General features: G+C 30.8%; 1 protein-coding gene across 2 annotated transcripts in view; it reads right to left on the reverse strand.

The window, feature by feature from the left end:
* The window catches only part of LOC129958580 (succinate-semialdehyde dehydrogenase, mitochondrial-like), a 65,497-nt gene that overhangs the window by 30,368 nt on the left and 10,070 nt on the right, over positions 1-25,059 (reverse strand). For both annotated transcript variants that reach the window (XM_056071153.1, XM_056071154.1), the window contains exons 7-9: positions 15,619-15,879; positions 4,958-5,101; positions 70-228 (exon numbers count right to left, since the gene is read on the reverse strand). In XM_056071153.1, the coding sequence (XP_055927128.1) occupies positions 70-228; positions 4,958-5,101; positions 15,619-15,879 (564 nt within the window). The remainder of the gene's footprint in view (positions 1-69; positions 229-4,957; positions 5,102-15,618; positions 15,880-25,059) is intronic.

Below are 25,059 nucleotides of genomic sequence, written 5' to 3' on the forward strand. Positions count from 1 at the left end.
TGTTTACTTAGAAGACTCACGATTGCTTTCATAAAAATTTAAATAAAAAGAATCTGAATGGGAACTGACCTTTCTAACAGCATTCTCATTGATGAGTGGGCCAGTTGTCACGTCTGGTTTTAATCCTTCGCCAACTTTAAGCTGGTTCTGCATTGCTTTTGCCAGTGCAGCTACAAAGTCATCATGAATTTTTTCTTGAACTAAAATCCTATTTGTGCAAACACATGTCTAAAAAAATCAAAATAATACCAATTATATAACAGTTAAATATACTAAAGGAATATATGAACATTACAAATCAGTTTTAGATAGTTTAAGAATATACAAAATGTTTTTTTAAACAAAAACTACAATTCAAAAATTAAGGTCAATTATAAAAATTTTTAATACTTTGCTTTTTGAAGTTCTAATGCAGAGCGTACGATTTATGCAGATTCGAATCATAAGAAGATATAGATTCAATTCAAAAGGATGAAAAGAAAAAGGGAAAAAAAGTAATATGTTTCTCGGTCATATAAGTTCGTGGTTGAAGTGAAGTTTATATAATAGATGCTGTCACTAAATAATAAATTATATGATTATGATTATAATAAAAATGATAGAAAATTATAATAAATATGATAGAACAAAATATCATTCTTATCATATAATTTTTGTTAATTTTCTCATTTATATATTTTTACATAGTACAAACATATCAATGTAGCTAGATTTTGGTTACATGATATTAAAATATTTATATATATATTAAACTTGGGATATACTGAAAATGATTTGTTTTTAAAAATTTCATTTATTAACAAATGAAATAAATGGCTTATTGTCACTAAAACGTGACATATAATTTTTGGCATCAACAAACACTTTCTTCATTTGTAGACAGTTGAATTCGAAACGTGCAAAGCAAATTTTTCTTTTTAAAGTTAATAAATAGCATTGATTATGCTGGTGAAAAGTTAAAACTGAAATCTGCAAATTTCAGTATTTTTTTAAAAGCAATATTTAATTTTAAAAAATTTCAAAAAAACGTTTTTAAATAATTTTTTAAGAATATTGGAAGCAAAAAAAAACTATTTTATCACACATATAACTGAGGGGGAAATTTAAGACTAGTCAAAATTTAAAGTATACTTATAAATGATAGTGTTTAAATTTCTTGAATATTAACAGATCTTTCATGAAAATCGAGTACTTATTTTTTAAAAACATAATAAATATTTTTGTGGAAATCTCTTCAAAAACAACAAAAAAGAACTGAAAATAGTTTTGAATAAACTTTATAACTACAATTGAATAAAAACCGTGAAAGATGGTGACAAAAATTATAAAGGTTTTGTATTAATTTGCTTTTTAATTACATAAAATAACATCTCAAATAATTCACATGGGTTCTCATAATCATTAACTGTAACAAACCATGATGCTATAATGATTTAGTATTATTGTATATGGAGATATCTCTACCATAAATATCATTTGCTCCAAATCGTCCTGGGCAACAAGATGATATTATTATAATACATTCAGTGTGGAGATACTTAAGGCTGTGGAATACAGCTCTTTCGCTCGGAGCATCGACGGTAAAGTAGGCAAGTATGTCTAATTTAGCCCTTTACTCGTATCTGCTTAAGACAGAGACATGCATACTTATCTTAGTTAATCTTAGGACCGTTCTACGAGGAAACGGACATCTCTTAATCCTATATCCTAAACGTTTCCATATCGAACTGTATCTCATTGCGAACAATATTTTGTCATGCTATGAGTTGTTATTTAAAAAGTGAGACGGTGGAGGCGTTTTTGTGATATTATATACAGTACTTCGCTTTTTTCATCGAATCATTCTTCTGTTTCCCTTCTATATTATTGATTTTGGTAAGTAGAGTTTTAAGTTAATAAAACGAAATAAATTTATTGATATATTACTTCCTTACTAGATACTATAACATACAAAAATCATTGTGATCGTAAAAAAAAAAATAAACAGTTGGCATTTCTGGAGTTAAAAAAGAATTTTTTACAAAATATCTATCTCAATGTATGTCTGCAGACACTCCCAATTATAAAGTTTTAAAAACAAACCATTTTTTGATATGACGGATTTTTTCAAATTTTTTATTAAAAGCAACTTGAATTTATATATATTTTAGATACACGACCAATAAGCGAAGCATCCAAGAGGAGCACAGCAAAGAAAAAAACAAAAAGCTAAAGTTTTGGAAATACAGTCGCTTCCGGACTTGATGCTGAAATTACCAGAGTAAATCTCAATCTAGAGTAAATCTCAATCTAGTCCAGAAACTCCCAACGATAAGACCTCAGAACTACATGAAGCTTGTTGACAATAGAAAAATTGACCAAGTTAACCAGACAGATGCTGAAGCAGCAGAAAAATGGAAATGGAGAAATTTTTTCCAAAGATTCCTAGATGTCACAATATTTTTGTTTAAACAAAACCTTCCATTTAGCGGTCACTGAGAGCATATGCTGGCGGATAATAAAGAAAATTTTTTTCTTTAATTGAACTTCTATCAAAATATGATCTTGTACTATGAGAGCACTTAATTAATCTAGGCAACCAATTCAATCACTTTCGGATAAGATATTAACAAGCTATTTATCTCCCACCGTACAAAATTAATTTTTTTTATCACTGCTGGATGGAATAGTTAAAGTAAAGATTCTGCTTGACATTTATCAATTTAGGCAGTACATTTGGATCTATCAAATAGCTAAAATGAGTAAAATTATTCGTTCCCTTCACATAGAGAACAAGAATATTGAAATAATAGAGTTATTTCCTTTTTTTTTTTTTTTTTTTTTTTTTTGTCAGCTACCCGGAAAGAAGGTCGTTGACCAAACGGAAGATATTTGAAAGGTTTATAAGCGGCATGGTTTAGAAATAATAATGCGCTGAAGACAAGGATACGACAATGCTTCTACAAATAGCTGGAGTTCATTCAAGTCTTCACCCAAGGATTTGTAAATTTAATCCGAAAGCACTGTACCCTGTAAAAACCACTTTCTTTGCAACAGTTCCATTACGTTCGGCTTTTTTATGGAGGAGGTACCTTAATAGTTTTCGACGTGTTTTTATCAGCTTCTATGCATAGATGGACCATCCTTCAGTCACATGTTGAAATTACAGTTCAGTGACTTTCAGAAACAAGAAGGAATTTTTACAACGAAGCTGTGTTTAAGGGCTTCAAAAGATTGCCGATGCTACTGAGGAGCCATCGAAACCAGAGGGGCAGCTCAAACTCTGTTGAATGCAATGTGCGATATTTGCACTTTTTGTTTGTTTGCTTGTTTATGAAATATTTTAGAAGATGTCAACTACATTCAAAAGCATTTGCAGATTCTTGCAATAAGATTTATGAAATCTGTTATCAATATGTGAAATCTAAATATTTTTTCAAAGGCAAAAGAAATAACCTGGTTGAGGAAGCACTGCAATTCGCAAATGACACCAGAGAAGAATTGGACATTCTTGTGGCAAACATCAAAACAATCAGGAAGAAGAAAATTATGTTCGGAAAGTTGGCAGCAAACGAGCTGCTGACTGACAAAACTGAAAAGGTCAATGTTAGAATTCACTAATGAGTTTCAACAAGAAACCGATGCAGGTTGCAAAGGCATTTTTTGGAAATCTTAGAGCCTAGCCATCGAATCGAATGGAAACTGAACTGGAAACTGAGCTTTCCAAATTTGTACAAAATTTGACTGAAAGTTACTATGAGTTCCCTGCAAATCGTATCCTTACAGAAATTCTGCGTTTAAGAAAATTTCTAAAAGTCACCGAAGTTCCAAAAGAAGAGTCTTTTGGTTATACTTCCTTAAGATTCTTAGAATGTGTAATTGAATGTGAACTTTCCGACTTTATTCCCAATCTCACTTTAACATTAAGATTTTTCTTAACTTTATGGTGCATCATGTGAGAGAAGTTTTCTGAAACTAGTTAAAAATTATCTCAGATCAACTATGAACCTAGCACGATTCTCTTGCCTAGCTATTTTGTCAATTAAAAATAGTGTAAATAATGGTATCGGTTTTGATAATGTAATTTCAAAATTTTCAGAACAAAATATTAGAAAGATAAGATTCTATCATTTAAAAATACAATTTGTAGCATTAGAGCCTTGAAAACGAAACTTGTAAGCAAATGGGTTTTCATTAAATTGCATTATAATAATAATAAAATTATGCACTAATTATTATCATGAAAAAATTTCACATTATACATTAAACAAGTTTATTAATAAAAAAAAGACATTTTACTTATTTTTTCATTCATAAAAGCAACTGTTAACAAAATAATTAGCATTGCACCCTCTTTACTTAAAAATGAATTTTTAAAAATTATTTTATATTTTGGTGGATATAAATGTGACAAGTTAAAAATCCGTACTGGATTTCATCAGATATTGCTACGCCATTGCGTTACAGCTTCAATTATTTCTTGAAAGTCGTTATAATTCCCCTCCCTCTCCTTGAATAAAGGTGAAGCTTCGCGCCGCTTTCAAAAATGTCTAATTAGTGGTATCCTTCGATTCAAAGTTATAAAAATTTCAGATGTTAATTTGGCTCTCAATTTATGATTTGACATTTTCCAATGATATGCACAATTTTGCAAACAATATTTCTTAAACGTTCATGGACTGTTACAGTATAATCCTTACAAAACAAACACTAAATTAATTACCTTTTAATTTTAAGCATTATAAGATTATCATTAATGTGCTAATCACTAAATCACAAACACTAAATTAATTACCTTTTAATTTTAAGCATTATAAGATTACCATTAATGTGCTTCGGAAAGATGGTAATTCTTGTCTTAAAAAAATAGCAACATCAATTACATTTCATACATGCTCATACATGGCTAAATACAAATTTTAGAAAATAATAAAAAAGCAGATAAGAAAAACACATCATGAAAGTGTTTCTCTCTCACTTGGCCAGAATTCCTGAATTTGGAAGCCATTGCACCAGTTACAGCTTTAGATACATCAGCAGAATTGAAAACTATGAAAGGCGCGTTTCCTCCAAGCTCCAAAGAAACTCTTTTAACGGTTGATGCAGACTGCTCAAATAACAACTGTGGAAACAAAAACAACAAAAAATCGCAAAAAATTAATAAAATATTACAAAAAAGGCAAATATAGAATTTCATTGAGCAACTGCAAAAAAATATTAAATAATTTCTTATAATTTAAATTAACTAATACAAAGAAACAGTTATTTGTTAATTTATCCACTCTACTGCAACTTTTACTTGCGTCTCTCATGCAATAGGTCCAATAGAATTACCCCCACATCTTTTATTTCACCAAAAATCTGTTGAAAGTTCTTAATTTCTCCAATTTCCTTTATCTTAAGTTTTGATATCTTTCAAACAATGTCTTTAGCAACATCATTTCAACATCAAAAATGCATCAACAAATGTAGTTTAGAATTTTAAAAGTATCAATAAAAAAATTCTCCTAACTGCAAATCCCACATCAATTCCTTTTAGATTTAAATTAAGAATTAACCAAATGAGAAAAATACTTCATGTGGCATAAACAAATTTTAAAACATAATAGAATTTTTTTTTTTTTACATTCAGCAATTTAATCATAAACGGCTTTTTACTTTGAGAATAGCCATTCATATATGCCAATCATGATTTTCATGAATAAATTTTAAAACTTCTCAATTTGTCACACATGCTATCAGTTTTAGAAATCTTAAAAAATTAAAAAAATATAAAGTATTATGAGTACATTTTATTATTTCCCATTCATAAAACACAAACACTGCCACTGTATTTAATAATTACCACCTAATGCAAAACTGTAAAAAAACAGTATTTAATTTTCCTTCAAATTAAAAATGAAGAAAAAATGAATAATTTTATAATAATATCTCTGAGTTTTTTTGTATAGTATAGAAATATGATTACATTTCACTTCATGTATGTAAAGTATTCATATGCATAGTTTATGAATATACATCAAATCAATAATTCAGAAATAAATAGACATTCAATTTCATCTAACGTGATTCATCTTATTCTTCATCTAATTCATTTTTTTTTTTTTTTACAGATATGTATGATACGGCATAACAAATGCCGGATATCCAATCAAGACCGCACAAACTATGTACCATCAGATTCCTCGTTTGGAGTGCATAAAAAACACTCAATGAGTTGTACCTCTATGTCGCAAAGTTTTCGAGAAAACGCGAGTGATAAATATGACGTCATACACTCGTCATATAAATTATAACTCATATTCAGATTGGGGGGGGGGAGAGAACCCTTCATTGGAAACATTGGTATTTGTAAATGAACACCAAAATATCGACCACGCATACTGAGGCTGAGGCATCATGCACGTACCGTGGAATGACATCGAGCCTTCGTTTGAAAAACATTAAAAAAGCTGCATCTTGTAGCTACTGGTAATCTTCGCATAGTGATATTGTATTCCGTTCACGAATATTGCGACATGTACTTTATCTTCGGTCAATGTAATGGTAATGTCTTGCGAAATGATAAAAAATATGCCCATCGCTATTTATTACGTCATCCTCCCATTGTCAAAATCATCCGCAGGTTGGACGACAGATTGTGAAATAGAGGAAGCGTCGATCCACAAATAATCACCATGGTTTTTTCACCAATAACAAGCGGCGGGCTTATTCTAGTACAATACTTTGGCAGTTGAAGAAACTCTCGACACACGTACACTGGCAAGGAACTGAATAGAGTGTTCCGAATTTTCGCCACTAGAGGGCACACCTATAATATGTTTATTAGTATAACGATGCAAGTTGGTGTTGTATCAATCTGTCTTGTGATGTCCTGTGGTGTGCGTGAAAAATAAATGTTTGTGAATGTGTAAAATTCGTATCGTCTTTTTTATTCGAACTCTCGTATTCGCAACATGAACATACGTAGGAGCAAAATGGTGCATCGGCTGGGAATTTGGATTCATTTGTAGGGATGACGAATATTTTACGAGCGGTTATTACGTAACCAATATCATAAAGTCACAAATACAAGTGATCAATACTTTCCAAAGAGAGGTGTGATTCAAATCCTTGATACGATCTTACTGGTGATATTTCGATTACAGGTTTTGGATCACGATAGAAAGTAACAATCGATACGATATCACTGAAATTTACCGGAGCGGTGACTTCACTGAAAAGTAACAATCGATACGATCTGTACAATGGAAGCTCTCGAACAAAACAGAAAAGGAGAAATCTGTAATGGATTGAAAAGTGAACGGACCGGTTTTTGGAATTATCGTATCATTGAACTGCATATCACTGAAATTTATCGGAGCGGTGACTTCACTGGAAAATGTGAAGTCGCCGCTCCACTTCATGAGAGTAACCTTGACTTTCTGATATTCGCATTTGATGATGCACTATTCCATACAAATCCTTTTTAATTGCTTGTGACTTGACTTTGCATATCTTCCGTTTACTGCTGGAGCCATCTATTGGTAAAATATAGGACTAAAGTAAACAATTTAAAGGAATAACATATATATTTAATTCAATTTTTTCAGAAAATGGTTTACTCCAATAAAGAAATTAAATAAATTGAAAAAAATCAAATTTAAGATGTAAGCTGAAATAGATAAATTAATTCAATCACACGTTACTTAAATTAGTAAAGTGAGTATTAATTACAATTAATAAATTTTTTATTTAATATTAAGTAATAATTTTTAATTAATAATATGATTGAAATAACAGATATTTGGAACAAATATTTAAAAATAACAACAGCAAAGTTATTTGTTATTCAAAAAATCGTGGATTATGCATCTCTATTCATTTAGTTAAGTAAAATACGTTTGGACTGACTCGAAACGAAAGTACATTCGTTTTGCCACTTCACGGTAAATTGTGTTTTGAGGCTTCAGAATATAATTGAAGTGGTTTATCCGAACATTTCATTTCGAATATGATTCATAAAATTTATTGGATATCCTTATTATTTTGAAGTAACTTCGTTTGCGGAGCAACAGATGTCAGCTGGTAAGGTATGTAGTTGAAATTTTGCTATTTCTTTTCTGCTGAAAGTTATTGAAGTAAAATAGTTCTGCTTTAGAAATTAGTTGTTTCAAGATTGTATTGATGTTTAGAATTAGGGTTTATTCGTAGGAAATAATTGAAATGGTAAAGTTGTATATGCTTTCGTTTTGAGAGTGTTGAGTTTCGTTTTCGTTGTTTGTTACTAGTTGTGTTGTGTTAGCATTTCTGAACCACCTATGCTTTAAAACTGTTTGATTTGTAAAGGGGGTCATTTTGAGTGTGTTTGAATTAAGTTTCATTTTCAGTTGTTTGTTACTAGTTGTGTTGTGTTTGTATTTCTGAACCGCATATGTTTTAAAATTGTTTGAGTTTGGAAAGGAAGTCATTTGATTATGTTAGTTAATGTCTGTAAATGAAAAAGAATTAGTTATGGCTGAAAAGAACGAAAAAGATAGGTTAGATAAGTTTAAAAAAACAACGTTCCTCACACAGAAGACAAGTTACAAAATTAATTTCAAAAATAAAAACTCGTTTAGACGAACCGGGAGTTGAAATGGATGAGCTCGAAGGTCTTTTGGTGCAACTACAAACCAAAGACAAACAAATGAAATCTATCAATAGTAAAATCGATAATCTTTTAGATATTAATGATATTGAATCGGAAATTCAGAAAATTGATGAATATAATGAAGAAATAGTTTTTACTTCTGTAAAATTAAAGAATAAAATAAAATCTTTGCATTCGCATTGTGTAAATGAACATGAATCTAGTAATTTGCGTGAAACCCCAGCAAATCGATGCGGATCAAATATAAATGGAAAATTACCTAAATTGAAAATTCAAACCTATTATGGTGATCCATCAGAGTATTTAAATTTTTGGAACCAATTCAAAAATTCAATTGACAAAAATTCCTCTCTCTCAGATATTGAAAAACTTTCTTATTTACTTAGTTGTCTTCGTGGTGATGCACTTGCTTGCATTAAAGGTTTTGCAATAACAGGAAATAACTATAAGTCAGCACTTAAGTTAATTCAAGATACATTTGGCCAGCGAGATGTGTTAATTAATGCCCATATGTCTAAACTGTTAAATATGACACCTTTAAAAATTTCTTCTAATTTACAGGAATTAAGGAATCTTTATTTTAAATGTCAAACTCAAATTCGTTCTCTTGAAAGCTTAGGTGTGAAATCGGAAACATTTAGCGTAATGCTTTGCGCAATTATTTTGAAACTCTTTCCCAGTGATCTTATTTTAGAATTTAGTAAACAGCAAATTTCTACTACTAATCCTGATCTAGATGAATTAATGAGTTTTTTGCACAACGCTATCATCGCTAGGTAGAGAGCCATTCATATGCAACAATCCGCTGTTTACCTCCCATCGCATAATCAGGCGTCAGATTCCCAGCCTAAACAATTTTCTCGTAAACTTTACAGAGACACTTCGAATCGGAATAAATTTATATCCTCGGCGAATGAATCGATGACTAATGCTGCTTCAAGCGGCTGTATATTTTGCCATCAAAATCATTTGAGTCATTTATGTGACAACTTGAAAGCTCAAAATAAGAGAGAAAAATTGCTACACGAAAAAAGATGCCTGTTATGTTGTAATGAAAATTGTTTTGTCAAAAACTGCAATGGCGCCGTCTGTTCTTTTTGTAATGGTAAACATGCCCGCGCAATATGTTATAAATTAGAAAACTCTAAGAGGCAAAAGGGTGAGGGCGAGTCAAAAAAGAAAAACAAAATGAAGAGAAAATTTTGAATGAGATTGTATCTACTTCTTAGAATCACATGGCGAATAATAAAGGAGGAATTTTGTTGCAATGTGTAAAGGTAGAAATTACTGGTTCTAAATCTTCAGACTTTATATTTGCTTTGTTTGATAATGGTTCTGGACGCACTTTTATAAAAAAAATCTGTTTCTGAAAGGTTAGAATTAAGGGTTATTGGATTTGAAAAATTGAAAATTTACAGTTTTGGTGGGAAAAATCCTAAATTGCAGGTATGTCGTAAAGTTGAGGTAAGGTTACAAAACAATTTTGTAGGCAAGGAAGTGGTGATTGATGAAATTAAGTGGTGATGAGTGGCATTGGAGATTGATGAAATTTCGAGAGCTCCAATTCATGTTCCTGATCAAAGGGTTTGTGCTGACATGAAGGCTAGGAGACTTGAGTTGACGTTTAATTGTAATGAGTTGTCGATTGTGGGATCTCATTGTTAGTAGGATCAGGTTATTACTGGGATTTGACCAAGAGATTTCAACGGTTAAATTCATCATTGGTTGCTCTGGAAACTGTTTTTGGATGGTCCCTTCAAGGTAGATGTGAGGGTGCAAGTGAGTCCGCATCAGTTAATTTCGTTTTTAGTGAAAAGGATGCTATCTCTTCGGAGCTTACATGCTTTTGGGAATTGGAAAGTTTGGGAATTAGAGGTGCGAAATAGATACTTTAGGTGTGAATGAACAAAGCATTTTGAGGGAATTCAATGATTCGATTCAGTTTGTTGAAAATAGATATTGTGTTAAGTTGCCATGGATAGAAGGAAGGCAAGAAAAGTTAGAGAACAATAGGGAGGTGGCATTAAAACGCTTTAATACTTTGGTCAGGAGATTAAAGAGAGATTCATCTTTATATAAGGAGTATCGGGAAGTTGTTGACGGTTATTTGAAAGAGGGAATAGTGGAATTGTCAGATGATTTAGTAGATGAATCAACTTTTTATTTGCCCCACCATGCTGTCATTCGCAAAGATAAAACAAGTAGTCGCCTCAGAATAGTGTTTGATGGTACAGTTCATGCTGAAGAAGAATACTCACTTAATGACTGTCTTCACACTGGAGTAAACCTGTACCCTAACTTGTTCTAACTTTTGGTGCAATTTTAAAAAAATGCTGTAGCATATACAGCGGACGTTAAACAGGCATGTTTACAAATTTTGGTAGACCCAGAGGATCGACGATTTACTAAATTTTTCTGGATTGAAGACCTCAATGCAGGCAAGCTTTGCGTACTAAACATTACTAGAGTGCTATTTGGACTCAAATCAAGTCCTTACTTGCTCGAAGCAACTCTTATGTATCATTTTGAAAAGTTTCAACATTTGTTCCCAGAAACTTCTGAAATGTTGAAAAATTCTTTCTGGGTCGATGACCTTGTTGGTGGAGTTGACGACCTAGAAACGGCTCTCAAAATTAGCAACAAAAGTGTAGAAGTCATGAAAAGGGCTGGAATGGTGCTAAGAAAACGGCAAACTAATTCGGTACCACTTCGTGAAAGGTACAAATAATCAGGCATAGAAAATGATGACAAAAAGGGTAACATCAGTGGATGTGGTGTTCCATGTAAAGTTCTAGGACTAGCCTGGGATCCAGACAAAGATTTAATCTTTTTTGACGTCAGCAAATTGAAAGACATTGCTGCCAATGGTGGCAGTACTAAGAGATTTGTTCTCCACGTACTGGGTAGAATCGTCGATCCCATTGACATTTTAGGACCTTTCATCATGAAACTGAAGATTCTTATCCAAGAATTGTGGGCTGCAAAAATTGATTGGAATAGTTAACTTCCACCTTTACTGGACTATAAGTGGCAGTTGTGGTGCAGTGAAATCGAACATTTAAACGAGATATTCATTCCTAGACATTATCTTTTAGGGTTAAATTCATGTGATTTTATTTCATTTGATATTCATTCTTTTTCAGATGCTTCCATGAACACCTACGGCTGTGTGGTTTATTTGCGAGGAACTACTCGGGAAAACCGAGTAATTACTAGCTTCATTTGTTCGAAGGGTAGGGTTGCCCCTATTAAGGCTATCGAGTTGCCACGTTCAGAATTGTTAGGATGTTTATTGTCTGCTAGGTTCGCTAAACAAGTAAGTAAATGTTTAAATTTGAAACTACTCATCACTATTGGTCAGATTCAACTAAATGTTTGTTTTGGATAAACGGTGAGGCCAATGACTACGAAACTTTTGTTAAAAATAGAGTCAATGAAATTCAAACTTTAACTGAAAAAGCACAATGGTCTCATTGCCCTGGAAAAGAAAATCCTGCAGACATCCTTTCCCGGGGCATTTCTGCTTCGGACTTAGCCCAAAATTCTTTGTGGTGGCTTGGACCACCTTGGCTGAGCCAACTTAGGGAGTTTTGGTCTAATAAGGTTGAAAATGAAAAACCCATTGGAGATTTGGAAATAAGAAATGAAGCTGAAATAATTTCTCAATGTAAATGTGCTGTGTATGATTCGGAATTTGTTTTAGATTTAAATAAATACAGTGATTTAAATAGAGTGCTAAAATTACAGTTTTGGTTAAAAGATTCGTCAACAAACTCAAAAGATTACCAGTTGAATTGGGATCTTACACTGCAATTGAGCTCGTAGAAGCTGAACTAGATTGGATTAAATATGAGCAAAATCTTGTCTACTCTTCCGAATTGGAATGCATTAAAAATGGTAAGCAGATATCTAAAAAATCGTCTCTTTATTATTTTGCCCCGTTTTCAGATAAAAATGATGTTTTACGTGTAAGGAGAAGATTAGAAGAGAGTGAATTGTCTGGCAATGAGATTCATCCAATTCTTTTACCTAAACATTCAAAATTTACTGAATTACTAATTTCTAGAGAACATAAGAAAGTTTGCCATGATGGGGTGTCGGCTACCCTCGCTAAAATTCGTTAGTGCATTTTGGATTCCGAGGGGTAGACAAATTGTGAAAAATGTTTTGAAAACATGTCTCATTTGCAAGAGATACTCATTGAAACCTGCTGAACAACTGCCAAAATATAGAGTTCTTGAAAAACCTCCTTTTACACTGACTGGAATTGATTTTACTGGTCCAGTCAGTATTCGTTCGGGAAGAGATGCCAATCAAAAATCCTATATAACTTTGTTTACATGTGCTGTTACAAGAGCTCTTCATATTTAATTGGTTACTGATATGACTACAAAAAGTTTCATTTTGTCTTTAAGACGATTTTCAGCAAGAAGGGGAAATTGTAAGGTCATCATTTCAGATAACGCTAAGAGTTTCAAAAACACGGAAAACATCTTAAAATGTTTTTCCAAAATTTTGGTTGATTCAGAGTTAAAATATTTTGTTGCTTTGCATGATATAACATGGCAGTTTATCACCCCTCATGCTCCTTAGTGGGGCGGATTTTATGAAAGACTCATGAAAAGTTTTAAAGAACCTTTAAGAAAAATTCTCGGAAAGTCCTTTCCTAGCTTTGAAGAAATGACGACCATTCTTGTAGAAATTGAATTTGTATTGAACCATAGACCCCTTACATACACTAGCACTGAATTAAACGAACCACTACCTCTTACACCTATCCATTTTTTATTTTCTGGACAGGAAAATCAGAGTTATCATTTGCATTTTGCAGAAATTTTCAGTAATGAACCTTCTACTAAAGAAAATTTAACTGGACGCAAACTTTATCAAACTAGACTCTTATGTCAAATTTGGACGAAATGGAAAGCTAATTATTTGATGCAGTTGCGAAATGCACATAAATTTGTTAATCCTTTGCCAGAAAGAGATCTGAAAGTGGGAGACGTAGTTTTGCTTGAAGGAACCACTAAATGTACATTTTTATGGCCTCTTGGTATTGTTGAAGAAGTAATTATTCGTCGAGATGGTAATTATTGTCAAAACATCTAAGGGTCAGTACAGACGCCCAATTCAGTTAATTTACCCACTTGAAATAATTTAATGTTTTTTTTTAAATTATTTTTTCATGTATCATTGCTTATTTCTATTGTATTTGTTATTGTTTTATATTGTTTGTGAATTTATATTGTTTTATTTTTCTTCTTTTGTATTTGATAATCGTATAATAGTTTGTAAAATGCACTCTTAACAAAGTACAGATGGGGTGTGTTCCGAATTTTCGCCACTAGAGGGCACACTTATAATGTGCTTATTAGTAGAACGATGTAAGTTGGTGTTGTATCAATCTGTCTTGTGATGTCCCGTGGTGTGCGTGAAAAATAAATGTTTGTGAATGTGTAAAATTCGTATCGTCTTTTATTCGAACTTCTCATATTCGCAACATGAACATTCGTAGCAACAACGAGTAGCAGTACTACGCACAGGTCATAGGGCCGAGGGGCAACAAACATTTCACTAAACAACCGTACAAGGTCTGCACCTAGATTGACTTTCAGCGATGCATAAATTTTTCGGAGTGATTATTGTAACAACATTAAGCTGATAATGTTTTCCTTTCACATATCTTTCGGACTGATGAAATATGCTTCACACGTGATGAGGTCTTCAAATGTCACAACAGCCATGTGTGTTCAAAGTCCAATCCGCCCGAAGAGGCTTCGAATCCACTGGTCTGTTGCCTATTAGGCAGTCGCATGATTAGACCATATCTGCCGCCTAAACGACTCACGGGACATTCATACTTGACATTTCTCAGAGATGTATACACTGATTTCTTAGATGATATACAAATAGCGGCAATGCATGGCTAGGCTTTTGGTTCCAGTAAGATGGGGCTCCGACGTATTTCAGCTTTTCTGTAAGTTATTGGCCGGCTTTTATTGTATGTAATTGGCCTGCTGCCCTTTTATAGCCGCATGAGGCTATCTGAAGAAATGATTCTATCGAGACCAAATTACTACATATATTGACTTCGTTATTCGTTATCATGCTGCGTATACTTTTATGAATACCCTGATTCTACAGCTTGTGCAGTCAGCCATTCCATGGAACGAGCACGCATGCCTCGATATGCGCAGTGGAAATTTTGTCCATCTTTTTATTTAAACAAATGTGAATACCGATGTTTCCGTTTCCCATAATGTTTTTTTCTTATTACGGATATGATGTCATAATTTTTTCTCACATTTTTCTCGGAAACTATGCGCCATAGAGATATTATTATTTGGGTAATTTTGGGGCACTCCAAGCGAGAAATTTGGCGATGCGAAGTTACGGCGATTTTGATAGGACGCTCTGTATATTTATGTATTGTTTATAAAGATAAAAACGACAATATACATAAGGAATGAAAAGTTCTCTTAAGATGTAGATTTTATAATATTGATAACACAGTTAAAAATTCTTCTTCAACCTAAACTTTTAGAATACATGAAATAAAATTATTTATAATTATACGTTAAACTATTTCCGTACATTTCGATGAAATGCTAACAATGACATTTATTACACAAATGAAATATTACACAATACAGCATGCTTATAAAATATATATCTATTTCATTAAAAAAAATCCTTTAAATTGATTATATACTTAAGAACAATATTTTTGCTTCAAAGCTACCGTACAATAATGTTTTAACCCCATAGAAGATTTAGAGCTAATAAGTGACAATACATATTAACATGGCCACAATTTCAAACTACAAATAAGAAATTATCAATAAAAAATTAAAAGTTGATCAAAAAGCTAATTGTTCATCAACTGTAATAATTATTAATATAAAGTAAAAAATTTTAATTGTAATAATTTATATATATCTCTAATACTTTTTTTAAACGAACAGTAGAAAAATTACAATGAAAAACTGTTCACCAATGATACTTACTTTACCAACTGCTGTTGATCCGGTAAAAGAAATTGTAGCAACCTTTGTATGTTCACACAGTCTTTTTCCCACCGAGGGTGTGTTATTCCTAGAAGTAGTAATTACATTGATAACACCAGGAGGAATGTTTGCTTCTTCAGCTAACTGTGCAATTGCTAATGCAGATAAAGGTGTATCTTCAGCAGGTTTAATTACACAAGTGCACCCAGCTGCTAAAGCTGCCGCAACTTTTCTAGTGATCATGGCATTAGGAAAATTCCACTAGAATATAAAAAATAAAATATTAGTTAATTTTTATACACGACTCTCATCTCATAATCTTAATTATACGATAAAAAAGCTTCATCTTATAAAATAGTGTACATTAAGACACAATTTTTGTTGTAATTGAATGTAGCTTGAAACACAAAATTTCTAAGGTAGAAGTGCTTTTAACAAATAAAGTTTTTTTAAATGCAAACTATATATTGCAGAGAGGCTGTAAATATGCCAGTTTTTTTGTTAATATCACTGTCAACATACCAATAAATAAGTTTTAAAAAACACAAAATAACTATACTTCCGCCTTAAAAATCTAAATCTTCAATAATTAAAAACTTCAATTTTTATTATTTAGAATTACTGCTGTGATATTTTTAGATCTGTTAATAATTTCAACATAATTGAATGAGAACTGAACAAGCACTGATCCAACATAACTTGATAATTAATTAAAACATCTAAACCAGAAACCTTAAATTAGAAAAAAGGATGAAGAAAAGGTTTGTCATACACTCCAAGAATTGGCTGAAAGTAAAAGAAAGGAATTAATTCTGGATCAGAGGCTTTGAAATTCTGGACCAGAGGCTTTGAAAATTAGCATAAAAAAAATTAGATTTATTTTATCTCATACTGAAATGAACTATATACTTAACATATTCAGTTATTTAATAATAAAAACAGACTTCTGTTTACAATTAATCAAGCTCTCAAAGTACATACTGTGATATACACAACAGGAGTAATTTTCATGGCAAAAAATAATTTTAGAACCACACTTATAAACATAAATCTCAAAACTCAATGACTCTATAATTACGTAATAAATCAATCTGTTATGTTTAAAAGCAACCAAAGGAATATTAAGATCTGCAACGCAAAAATACGAAAGATCCCAAAGCTGCCACATATAAGAAATGCAGGCTTTGTGCTTCTTGCACGCTCTATTTCATTGCACTTCATCCATCAAGCTATCAGGTAACGAGTCATCAGCGAAAGGATTATTAACCAACTATGCACTTTTTAGGCTAATTGTATTATGAAATTCATTTGAAATAAAATTTCCAGAAGCAAATAACTATTTTTAATTTATATAATTTCACATGAAAATATTATTCTAATAAACGAAGGGGCGGTGACATAAGGCAACAGCTGCCCCAGTCCATCGGCAAAAAATAAAAAAAAGTTTCGCCAATAACAATCACAATTGTTTTTGGCCAATTCGACAAAAACTATATAATTCTAAATGCTTTTTTTTTGGGGGGGGGGTAATTGGATAAAAGTGTCACAATGAAATCACGATTAATTTTTAAAAATTGGTAGAATATTCATATATACTACATTAAGAAGAATCAGTGGTTAAAATCATTATAAAAATCTCAATAAATATGAAAAAAAAAAATCATTTTTGAGTGCATTCAAATTTGCAACAGTTGTGAAAAAAAGTTTTAAAAAATGTATATATTTCCAAAGATGAAGAGAGACAAATTCAAGAGTTGCTTCTTATTTCCGAATAAAATGGATTCAATTTTGAGTTTAAATATGCTCGAATATATAAGCATATTAAAAAATCATATTTTTAAGAGATTCGTTTTTCGCATGTACATTAAAATATTTTACTTAAACCTTTCTTTAACTGGAAAACGTGTTCTAGATAAAAACCAAGGTATAAAACACTAATTTTTTCTGAAAAAAAAAAATATTTTGTAATTTTTTTCCCCCCTGGCTTTGTTGTGATTTTTTCCCCTGGCTTTATTGTGATTTTTTTCCCTCGCTTTGAAAATTTCCATTGAAGATCCGTTTAAAAAGGTAACTGGCGTTATCAATGGACAAGTAGTCAATAACTCTTGTTGCTGCTTGGATATATCCAATTTTTGAATATAATAAATAGTTTATAAAAAGATAGCATTGTGAAGTGCCTAAAGTATGTTTGAATGATCCAGGCACTACTTGATGATTCTTTTTCTGGCATAAGGGAGAAAGCATTACAAACTGGATGTCCGTCATTTGAAAATAAATGGCAGACAAATAACATTCAATACATTCCTTATTTCCGAGACTATTATCTTCAAGGGAAAGGATTTCTGCTCGGATTCACCAGTTCCATCAACGCCTTACATCTTGCACATAATGAAATGTTAAAAGAAATGACTTTTGCTTTTTTCTTCCAAATCTTTGTAAGAAAATGAAGTGTTGCAAATTGGTGATAAAGATGAAAGTAATTTCTTTTGCAATCTGATATTGCAATTTCCATAGAGTGCAACAGTTTTGGGGAAAAGATAGGGAGTTTCTCAGTTTTCTTGCTAAAAATGTAGTGGCTTGTATCTAAATATTGAACGTAAAGCATAACAAGCAACCCAAAAAGATTTCTCAGAAGTTTACTTTTCCTTAATTTGACAGAAATGTTGAAGGAAGGAGGGGGTACATTTGGATGTAATTTTTGACTGAGGGAATTTTAAATTTCTTTAATTACCATGCTTTCAAATTCCAACTGAAATTATTTGTATCTTATAATTTTATTTTTATAATATAATTATGTTTTAAAGTATTAATTTTCAATGTTATCTTTTAATGTGCATCAAAGTTATGGAAAGGCCTTTTTAAACAATCGTAATGCTAAAGAGATTTGTAAAAATTTGGCAGCATATGTACACTTCTACATAATATTTTTTTAATTTTAAAGGAATCATTTTTATTAAAATTTTTACGTAAAGAAACTTGTAGAGGTTTTAGCTTGAAGAAATGAATAATACATACTGCAACTTTAAAAAAATATATACAGAAATTTCGTATAAGTAGTATTTTCTAAAATCAATTTTTTAGTTTAAAAAAAAAAAAATTTTTTTCGTATTAACAATCCAGTTTTTATTAAGAATTAGTAAATTTATTTTAAGAAAATATTAATTTATATTATCAAAAATAACAGTAATACTTATAATTAAGTTTTTAGACTTTATAAAAAATCTAATATTAATATTGAAAACTTCTTCAACATTTGATTTGATTGATTTCATTAGATATAGCGGCCGTTTCATAAGCGTAGGTTTCATTTAATTAGTGAAAATATCGTACAATAGTCGAATTTAATAATAAATTAAGAGTTATTTTGACTAGTTTTGGCTATTACTTTGTTTTGCAATAGATTTAAATAATAATGAGAAAATTTAGTCCCAATATCTATGCGATGCATTTCATTTGAAAATATATTCTCATTTGTATGTTTTCTATTATTCCATGTCATTCCACCGTTCAATTCTTATGGTCCCAACATTAAGCAAATAGTTAATGATTGCAAATAATTATTTGCCGGAATCGAATTTGTGATTAAATAATTACTTTTAATTAAATATGAAATTAATTATTGAATGTTATTTTGAAATTAAACCAAATTAATTTGCTTGCCATCCGTCGGACAGCTTTTGTTGCTGAACTTGAATAAACTATTAAAAGAAGTAACATATTACTTTTGATACCTCATTTCTTTTCTCTAACTTTAACAATACAGGTCTTAAATTTCATATCAGCTTCTTATCATATCATATATTAAATTAAATATCAGGTTCGTTAACATTTCGAAATGTACAACTTAATACACCAAAAATAAAAACGATGCGTTGTAACAAAATGTATAACGCTGAGCTATGTGAAGCATTTTTCTAAGTATATATCTACAGGGTCTCTCAAAAAGATTGAAATGAAATTTAATTCTTTACCCACTAGAGATAAATCGACAATGTAAATTGCAAAATAGTTCAACATAAAGTACAAAATAAGACTACATTAATAAAATGATTTTATTATTAATTTTCCAAACGTTTACACTTAAATTTTATGCGACCCCTCTAGACAAATTTGGTTTTTCTTTTCCATCCAACAAGATCATTATGAAAAACCGCATAACTGTATCTTTAAAACCAAATAAATTATGACACAGGAGAAAAAAAACTGACTTATGTCATTTTTTATATAACTTAAAACGCTGTTTCTTCAATGTAAATAGGGGCCAAATACAAATTGATATTGGAAGTTTTTAGATCAAAAATGCGTTAGCGTGAGTCGTCAAAAACATCCAAATGTCCCTAAATAAAGCCTTTAATAGACAGAAGTAACAGAGATCGGCCTATGAAGGTGGCGGGACGCATGCGGCCCTCAATTTCATTTTATGCTATATCCCAATAGGCGCACATAATAAAAAAAATTATTCATACAAATAAATATATATATTATAAAATGTATTTTAGAAAGATCTTGTAATTTCTGGTACAATAAAATATAAACGGACAATAATGCAGAACATACATTTAGAAAGAACATGTTTAGAATTTAGCATAGAAGGCAATTTGAAACTTTCTAGTTAAACATTTTTTTTTTTTTTTTTTTTTTTTGAAGTTGATGTAAAATAATAAATACATATCTCTCAAGACAAATGAAAACCTACAAATCTCGTTAACATCGTTATGTAAGTTTCATTTTCTCACAATTATGCCCTACTAATATGTACATTTATTAATGATTTCACTGCCAATTAAATTACAATTAATAAAATTATCAGTAGATTTATAAAATATTGAAACATTAATATTTAAAAATTAATAATTACCTTTCCCTATTTATTTACACTATGGGTAGTTGTAGTTTAAAATAACATTTTGACATATGATTGCAAATAAGGCAGCATGGTTCTCAAGTTCACTTCTATTCTAAATTTTGGATCATCAAAAATATTTGGTAAGAGTAACACTGACATAATGGGGCAAATTTTTATAAAAATACTACAAATATAACTGAAAAAAAACGCAATTTACAAAGCATTCTCAAAATGTTTCCTATGAACTCCAATATATAATTGAACTCTTTTCATATTACTTCTGTAAACATTTTGGAGTTCTCTAGTAATATTGATGGAGGTATCGATAATATTTTTTTAAGGTCAGATGCGTTTAGGGAGCGAGTATTATAGTGTTCGAAGCCAACCCCCCCCCCCCAAAAAAAATTGAGTGGCGTTAGCTCAGGGGATCTAGAGTGGGCATTCTGTGGCTCTTTACAAACCGACCCATTGTTTATCAAAGCTTTCGTTTAACCAGTTTGTGACATTTCTAGCCGTGTGTGCAGGTGCTCCATCTTATGGAAAATGCAAAGTTTTTACTAATGACACGGGTGTGTTCTCCAAAATTTCTGTTATTATGTTGTTTAAAATAAAATGCATATATTTTGGGGCTGTAAGCATACCTTCATAAAACACAGGATCGATCAGTTTCGACCAAATTCTGCACCAAACAGATGCAGAAAACTTTTTTTGATGATTTATTTGTCGCACAAAAAATAATTTTGTATTATTCCAATAATGATCGTTGAGAGTCTTTATTTCCCCATTTTCCGCAAACAAACATTCATCAACCCACATAACGTTCTTAAGAAAGTTCTGTCTTGTTGGATTAACAACCAGTTGCAGAATGTTAACCTCCAGTCAAAATGAGAGGAATTGAGTGCTTGAAATCCATGAATACAAAATGGATGCCAATTACGTTTTTGAAGGCTCTATAGTCTTGTAATTCGCATACTTTCTGAATTCTTGTCTTTGTACTGGCAGAAAAATGTGTATGTATCTTTCTCTTCAATGTATATTCGATTTCACCCAGGGCTAGGATGAAATGAATCGATAGTTCTTCATTGTCTCATCGTCCGATAAATAAATGTGCATGAAATTTCAGGTTAATTCAGATATCGCCGTCTAAATTCCTTAGAAGTTTCTGCATTATTTCATTGTACATAGAATAAACCATTGTTAATTCAAATAGGTTGTCATTTGTTAAAAATGCCATAATACACATTAAGTTTTGCTGTGTTCTTAATTGATAATATGAAACAAAACATTGATGAATGATTTCCAATCTTAATTTTGATATGTACAAGAAAAGTTTGCCTGAGTTGTACTAAAAGGAAATAATTCTGAGAATAAATAAGTAAATTGAAATAAAAACTTCTGCATTTCACTATGTAATTAAAAAAATATTTTAAAATATATATTTGTAATGGTTAAATTACAGTTAAGAAAATAAATCATCTGTGAGTTAATTTGTTAGAATGTCGTTTTGAAAAATTATGATAAATTTGAAAAGAAAATATTTGCATGTATTCATTTTGTATTTTAATTTTTACACATAAAAATGGCAGTTTGAACATAAAAAAAATAATACATGAAAGTGCCGCGAATATGCATGCCCTAAACAAGTAAAAACGGTTTTAATGTATATATTATCAAACATTTTATTTTTTATAAAATATGTAACAAATTTTATTTCTATTTTGGTATATAATCCCTATGCACCGCGTTTAATTTTCAGTTAAGTATAATTCACACATTTTTAAACATACGAGTATGCGGTTTTTCGTAAAGATGTTGTTGCATTAAAAATTAAACTTTCTAATTGACTAAATTTGTCTAGATGGAGGGGTATAAAAATTTAAAATGTGTAACTTTTGTAAAATTAATGGAAAAAAGTTTTTATTAACACGGTCTTATTTAGTACCTTATTTTGAGCTACTTTGTCATTTACATTGCCCACTTATATCTAATAGATAAAGAATTAAACTGCGCTTCAATCTTTTTGGGACATTCTGTATGACAGTTTAAAAATTAGCTACTGGCTATGGTAAGAACGTAAATCATGTTCTATACAATAACAATGCATAATTTAATTTTACAAAAACCTCTGGGGGAATAAAATATAACAGTAAATTAAATGAAAGGGCATAATAAGAAATTCAAGGTTCATGTCAGAATACTATTGTATTTTAAACATCCTTTAATTTCCAAATCAATGACTCAACAAAAACTTTAAAAATTCATTAAAAATAAACAAACACTTTTAAACAATTACAGTTTGCATTAGTGGACTCAGAGATTAATTAAGTTTTTATATTCATCTAAATAAATCTTGTACGCAGCATCATACGATTTCTCTTTCGAAACGCAAACACATACGAGCTTTGGTATAAACATTATTTCGAATGTTTATCGTTATTACTTAAACAAGAATTTCAACCATACTGTAAAGTTTTATCGAAACAATAAAAGAAGATGAATTCAACGGGCAAATGAATTAACTGAAAAATATTTTGGAAGATGTGCATGAAGAAGGAGTAAACTGTTTCAAGACGTTCAATATGCTTGCATATATATAAACGGTCAGAGGAATGATGTTGAATGATTTTTGGAAAAAAGGAATATATAACCGAACATGTATACAAAATCTGTCAAGACGGTAAAGGTAGCTTACTAGTATTGCCGAACTGTCCTGAGTCGATGAAAAAGCTTTTATGCTCCAATTTACCTAAATTCCATAATTACCAACTATTTATTCGTAAATACAATACTGCATTTGCCTTCACATCTATGGGTGCTGAAATAAATACTCTAAATGTAACCGGATCTTATTTGCCTCAAAATTCACGGTTAAATATACCACAACGTTTCATCTTTATACAACAAAGACAAGTCAAATGCTGGATATAGTAAAATTCACATACTTTGATTCCAGTGAAGCTAATACTACGAGGATCTCAAATAATGCTAGCTGTAACCAATAAGTTATGGAAAGACTTGATTATTTTCTTCGGCATATAAGTCCATTAGTGCAGTATTGCAAATGTATCAAGTGGAGTTGTTGAGTGTTAGCGAGCAAGGGGCTAAGTCCACTAGTGACAAAAAAAAAATTATAATTCCAGAAAAAAAAAAAAAAAAAAAAAAAAACCAAAGAGGTCATTAGAAGTCAACAGCAGGCCAATTTAGCATTTTACTAATTTATTTCATTAATAATTGTTCATCATTACCATCTTACAAGTAAAAGGAATTGCTACACTGAGTTGTTGGTAAATTCCACCAACAGCTTGCAAAATGGCATATTTAAGTTCTATCGATTTAGCAGCAGAGGAAGGGTAAACAAGCAATTTCAAATAACCATTCACAAATCTACAAGAGTTAAGTCTGCTACACTGGGGAGGCCACTTGAACTTATGATATCATTCAATTTTCACTTAAAGTGTCAACAACGAATGTCTTCACAGAACTGGCTGCATGGAGTGGAGCACCATGTTGCATGAAGGTTACTACCATTCATTTAAAAGAGCTTAATCAACAACTCTTGATCTGGAAAAGATATGCTACTAGCACTGAATGAAGAAATCACATGCATTCAAGTACTTTTATACAAGATCGTTTGTACACAATTCTGTTTTAAATTTCGATTTCGCTTCCGGGCACTCTAATTGCCTTTTTTTGAATTACAGATTTTTATTATTATTATGAAAACGAATCCATTTTTAAAGTGATCCCACATTCATATGAATTAAAATTTCTTCATTATGATCATATAAAAAAATGAGAATACATTTTCTAAGTAACTGGTAGTTACTGATAATTTACTCGAGAATTTTTAAATTTTTGATGAAAATTAAGGGCAAACGCAGATTCTCAGAATTTAAAATAATACAGAATAGAAAATTTCTCTCATTAATTTAAATGCAGATATTTTTATGTTATAAAAATTTAAATTACGGAAGATGCATAATAAATATGATCTCGAAAATTAAAAATATATAAAAATAATAAAAAAATGAATACATTATCATTAAGTATAAGTCAAATATAAAGAGAAAACAAGCATTTGAGTAAATACATAGATAAAAATGCTGTAAAATACTTAAACCTACAGAAATATAAATTTAGAACCTTAGACAAATTATAATTTATCTATCTATTTTGAAGCAACTCGAGAACTATTTTGGGATGCATCTAGTGATTCTGAACCATGGTTAGATAAAGAGGACGATACCAGAGCTGGAACCACCCCTCCAAACCTCCATGACATATCGACAGAAGGATTTTGGCCCTCAGCAACAAATTCCACATACACTAGAGCAACAAATACAACAGATCTTGAGTGAAATCAGTTTTCGAATCTGGAATCCTCAAATTCTAAAGCCAAACCCTTACTAACACACTGCAGTGAATCATTATCTATACATTATACATATTATGGGAAATAAAAATAAAAACATTTGTATGACTTTGACAATAGCATTAGTTAATGTAATCTGAGGTAACAAAATTGTGTATTTTACATTAGAGAAACAAGAGAAGATTTACTAATGATTCAGACACTTTATTCAATGGAACAAAGC

This window comes from Argiope bruennichi, chromosome X1, assembly GCF_947563725.1.
Source record: "Argiope bruennichi chromosome X1, qqArgBrue1.1, whole genome shotgun sequence".
In the NCBI taxonomy this organism is placed as follows: Eukaryota; Metazoa; Arthropoda; class Arachnida; order Araneae; family Araneidae; genus Argiope; species Argiope bruennichi.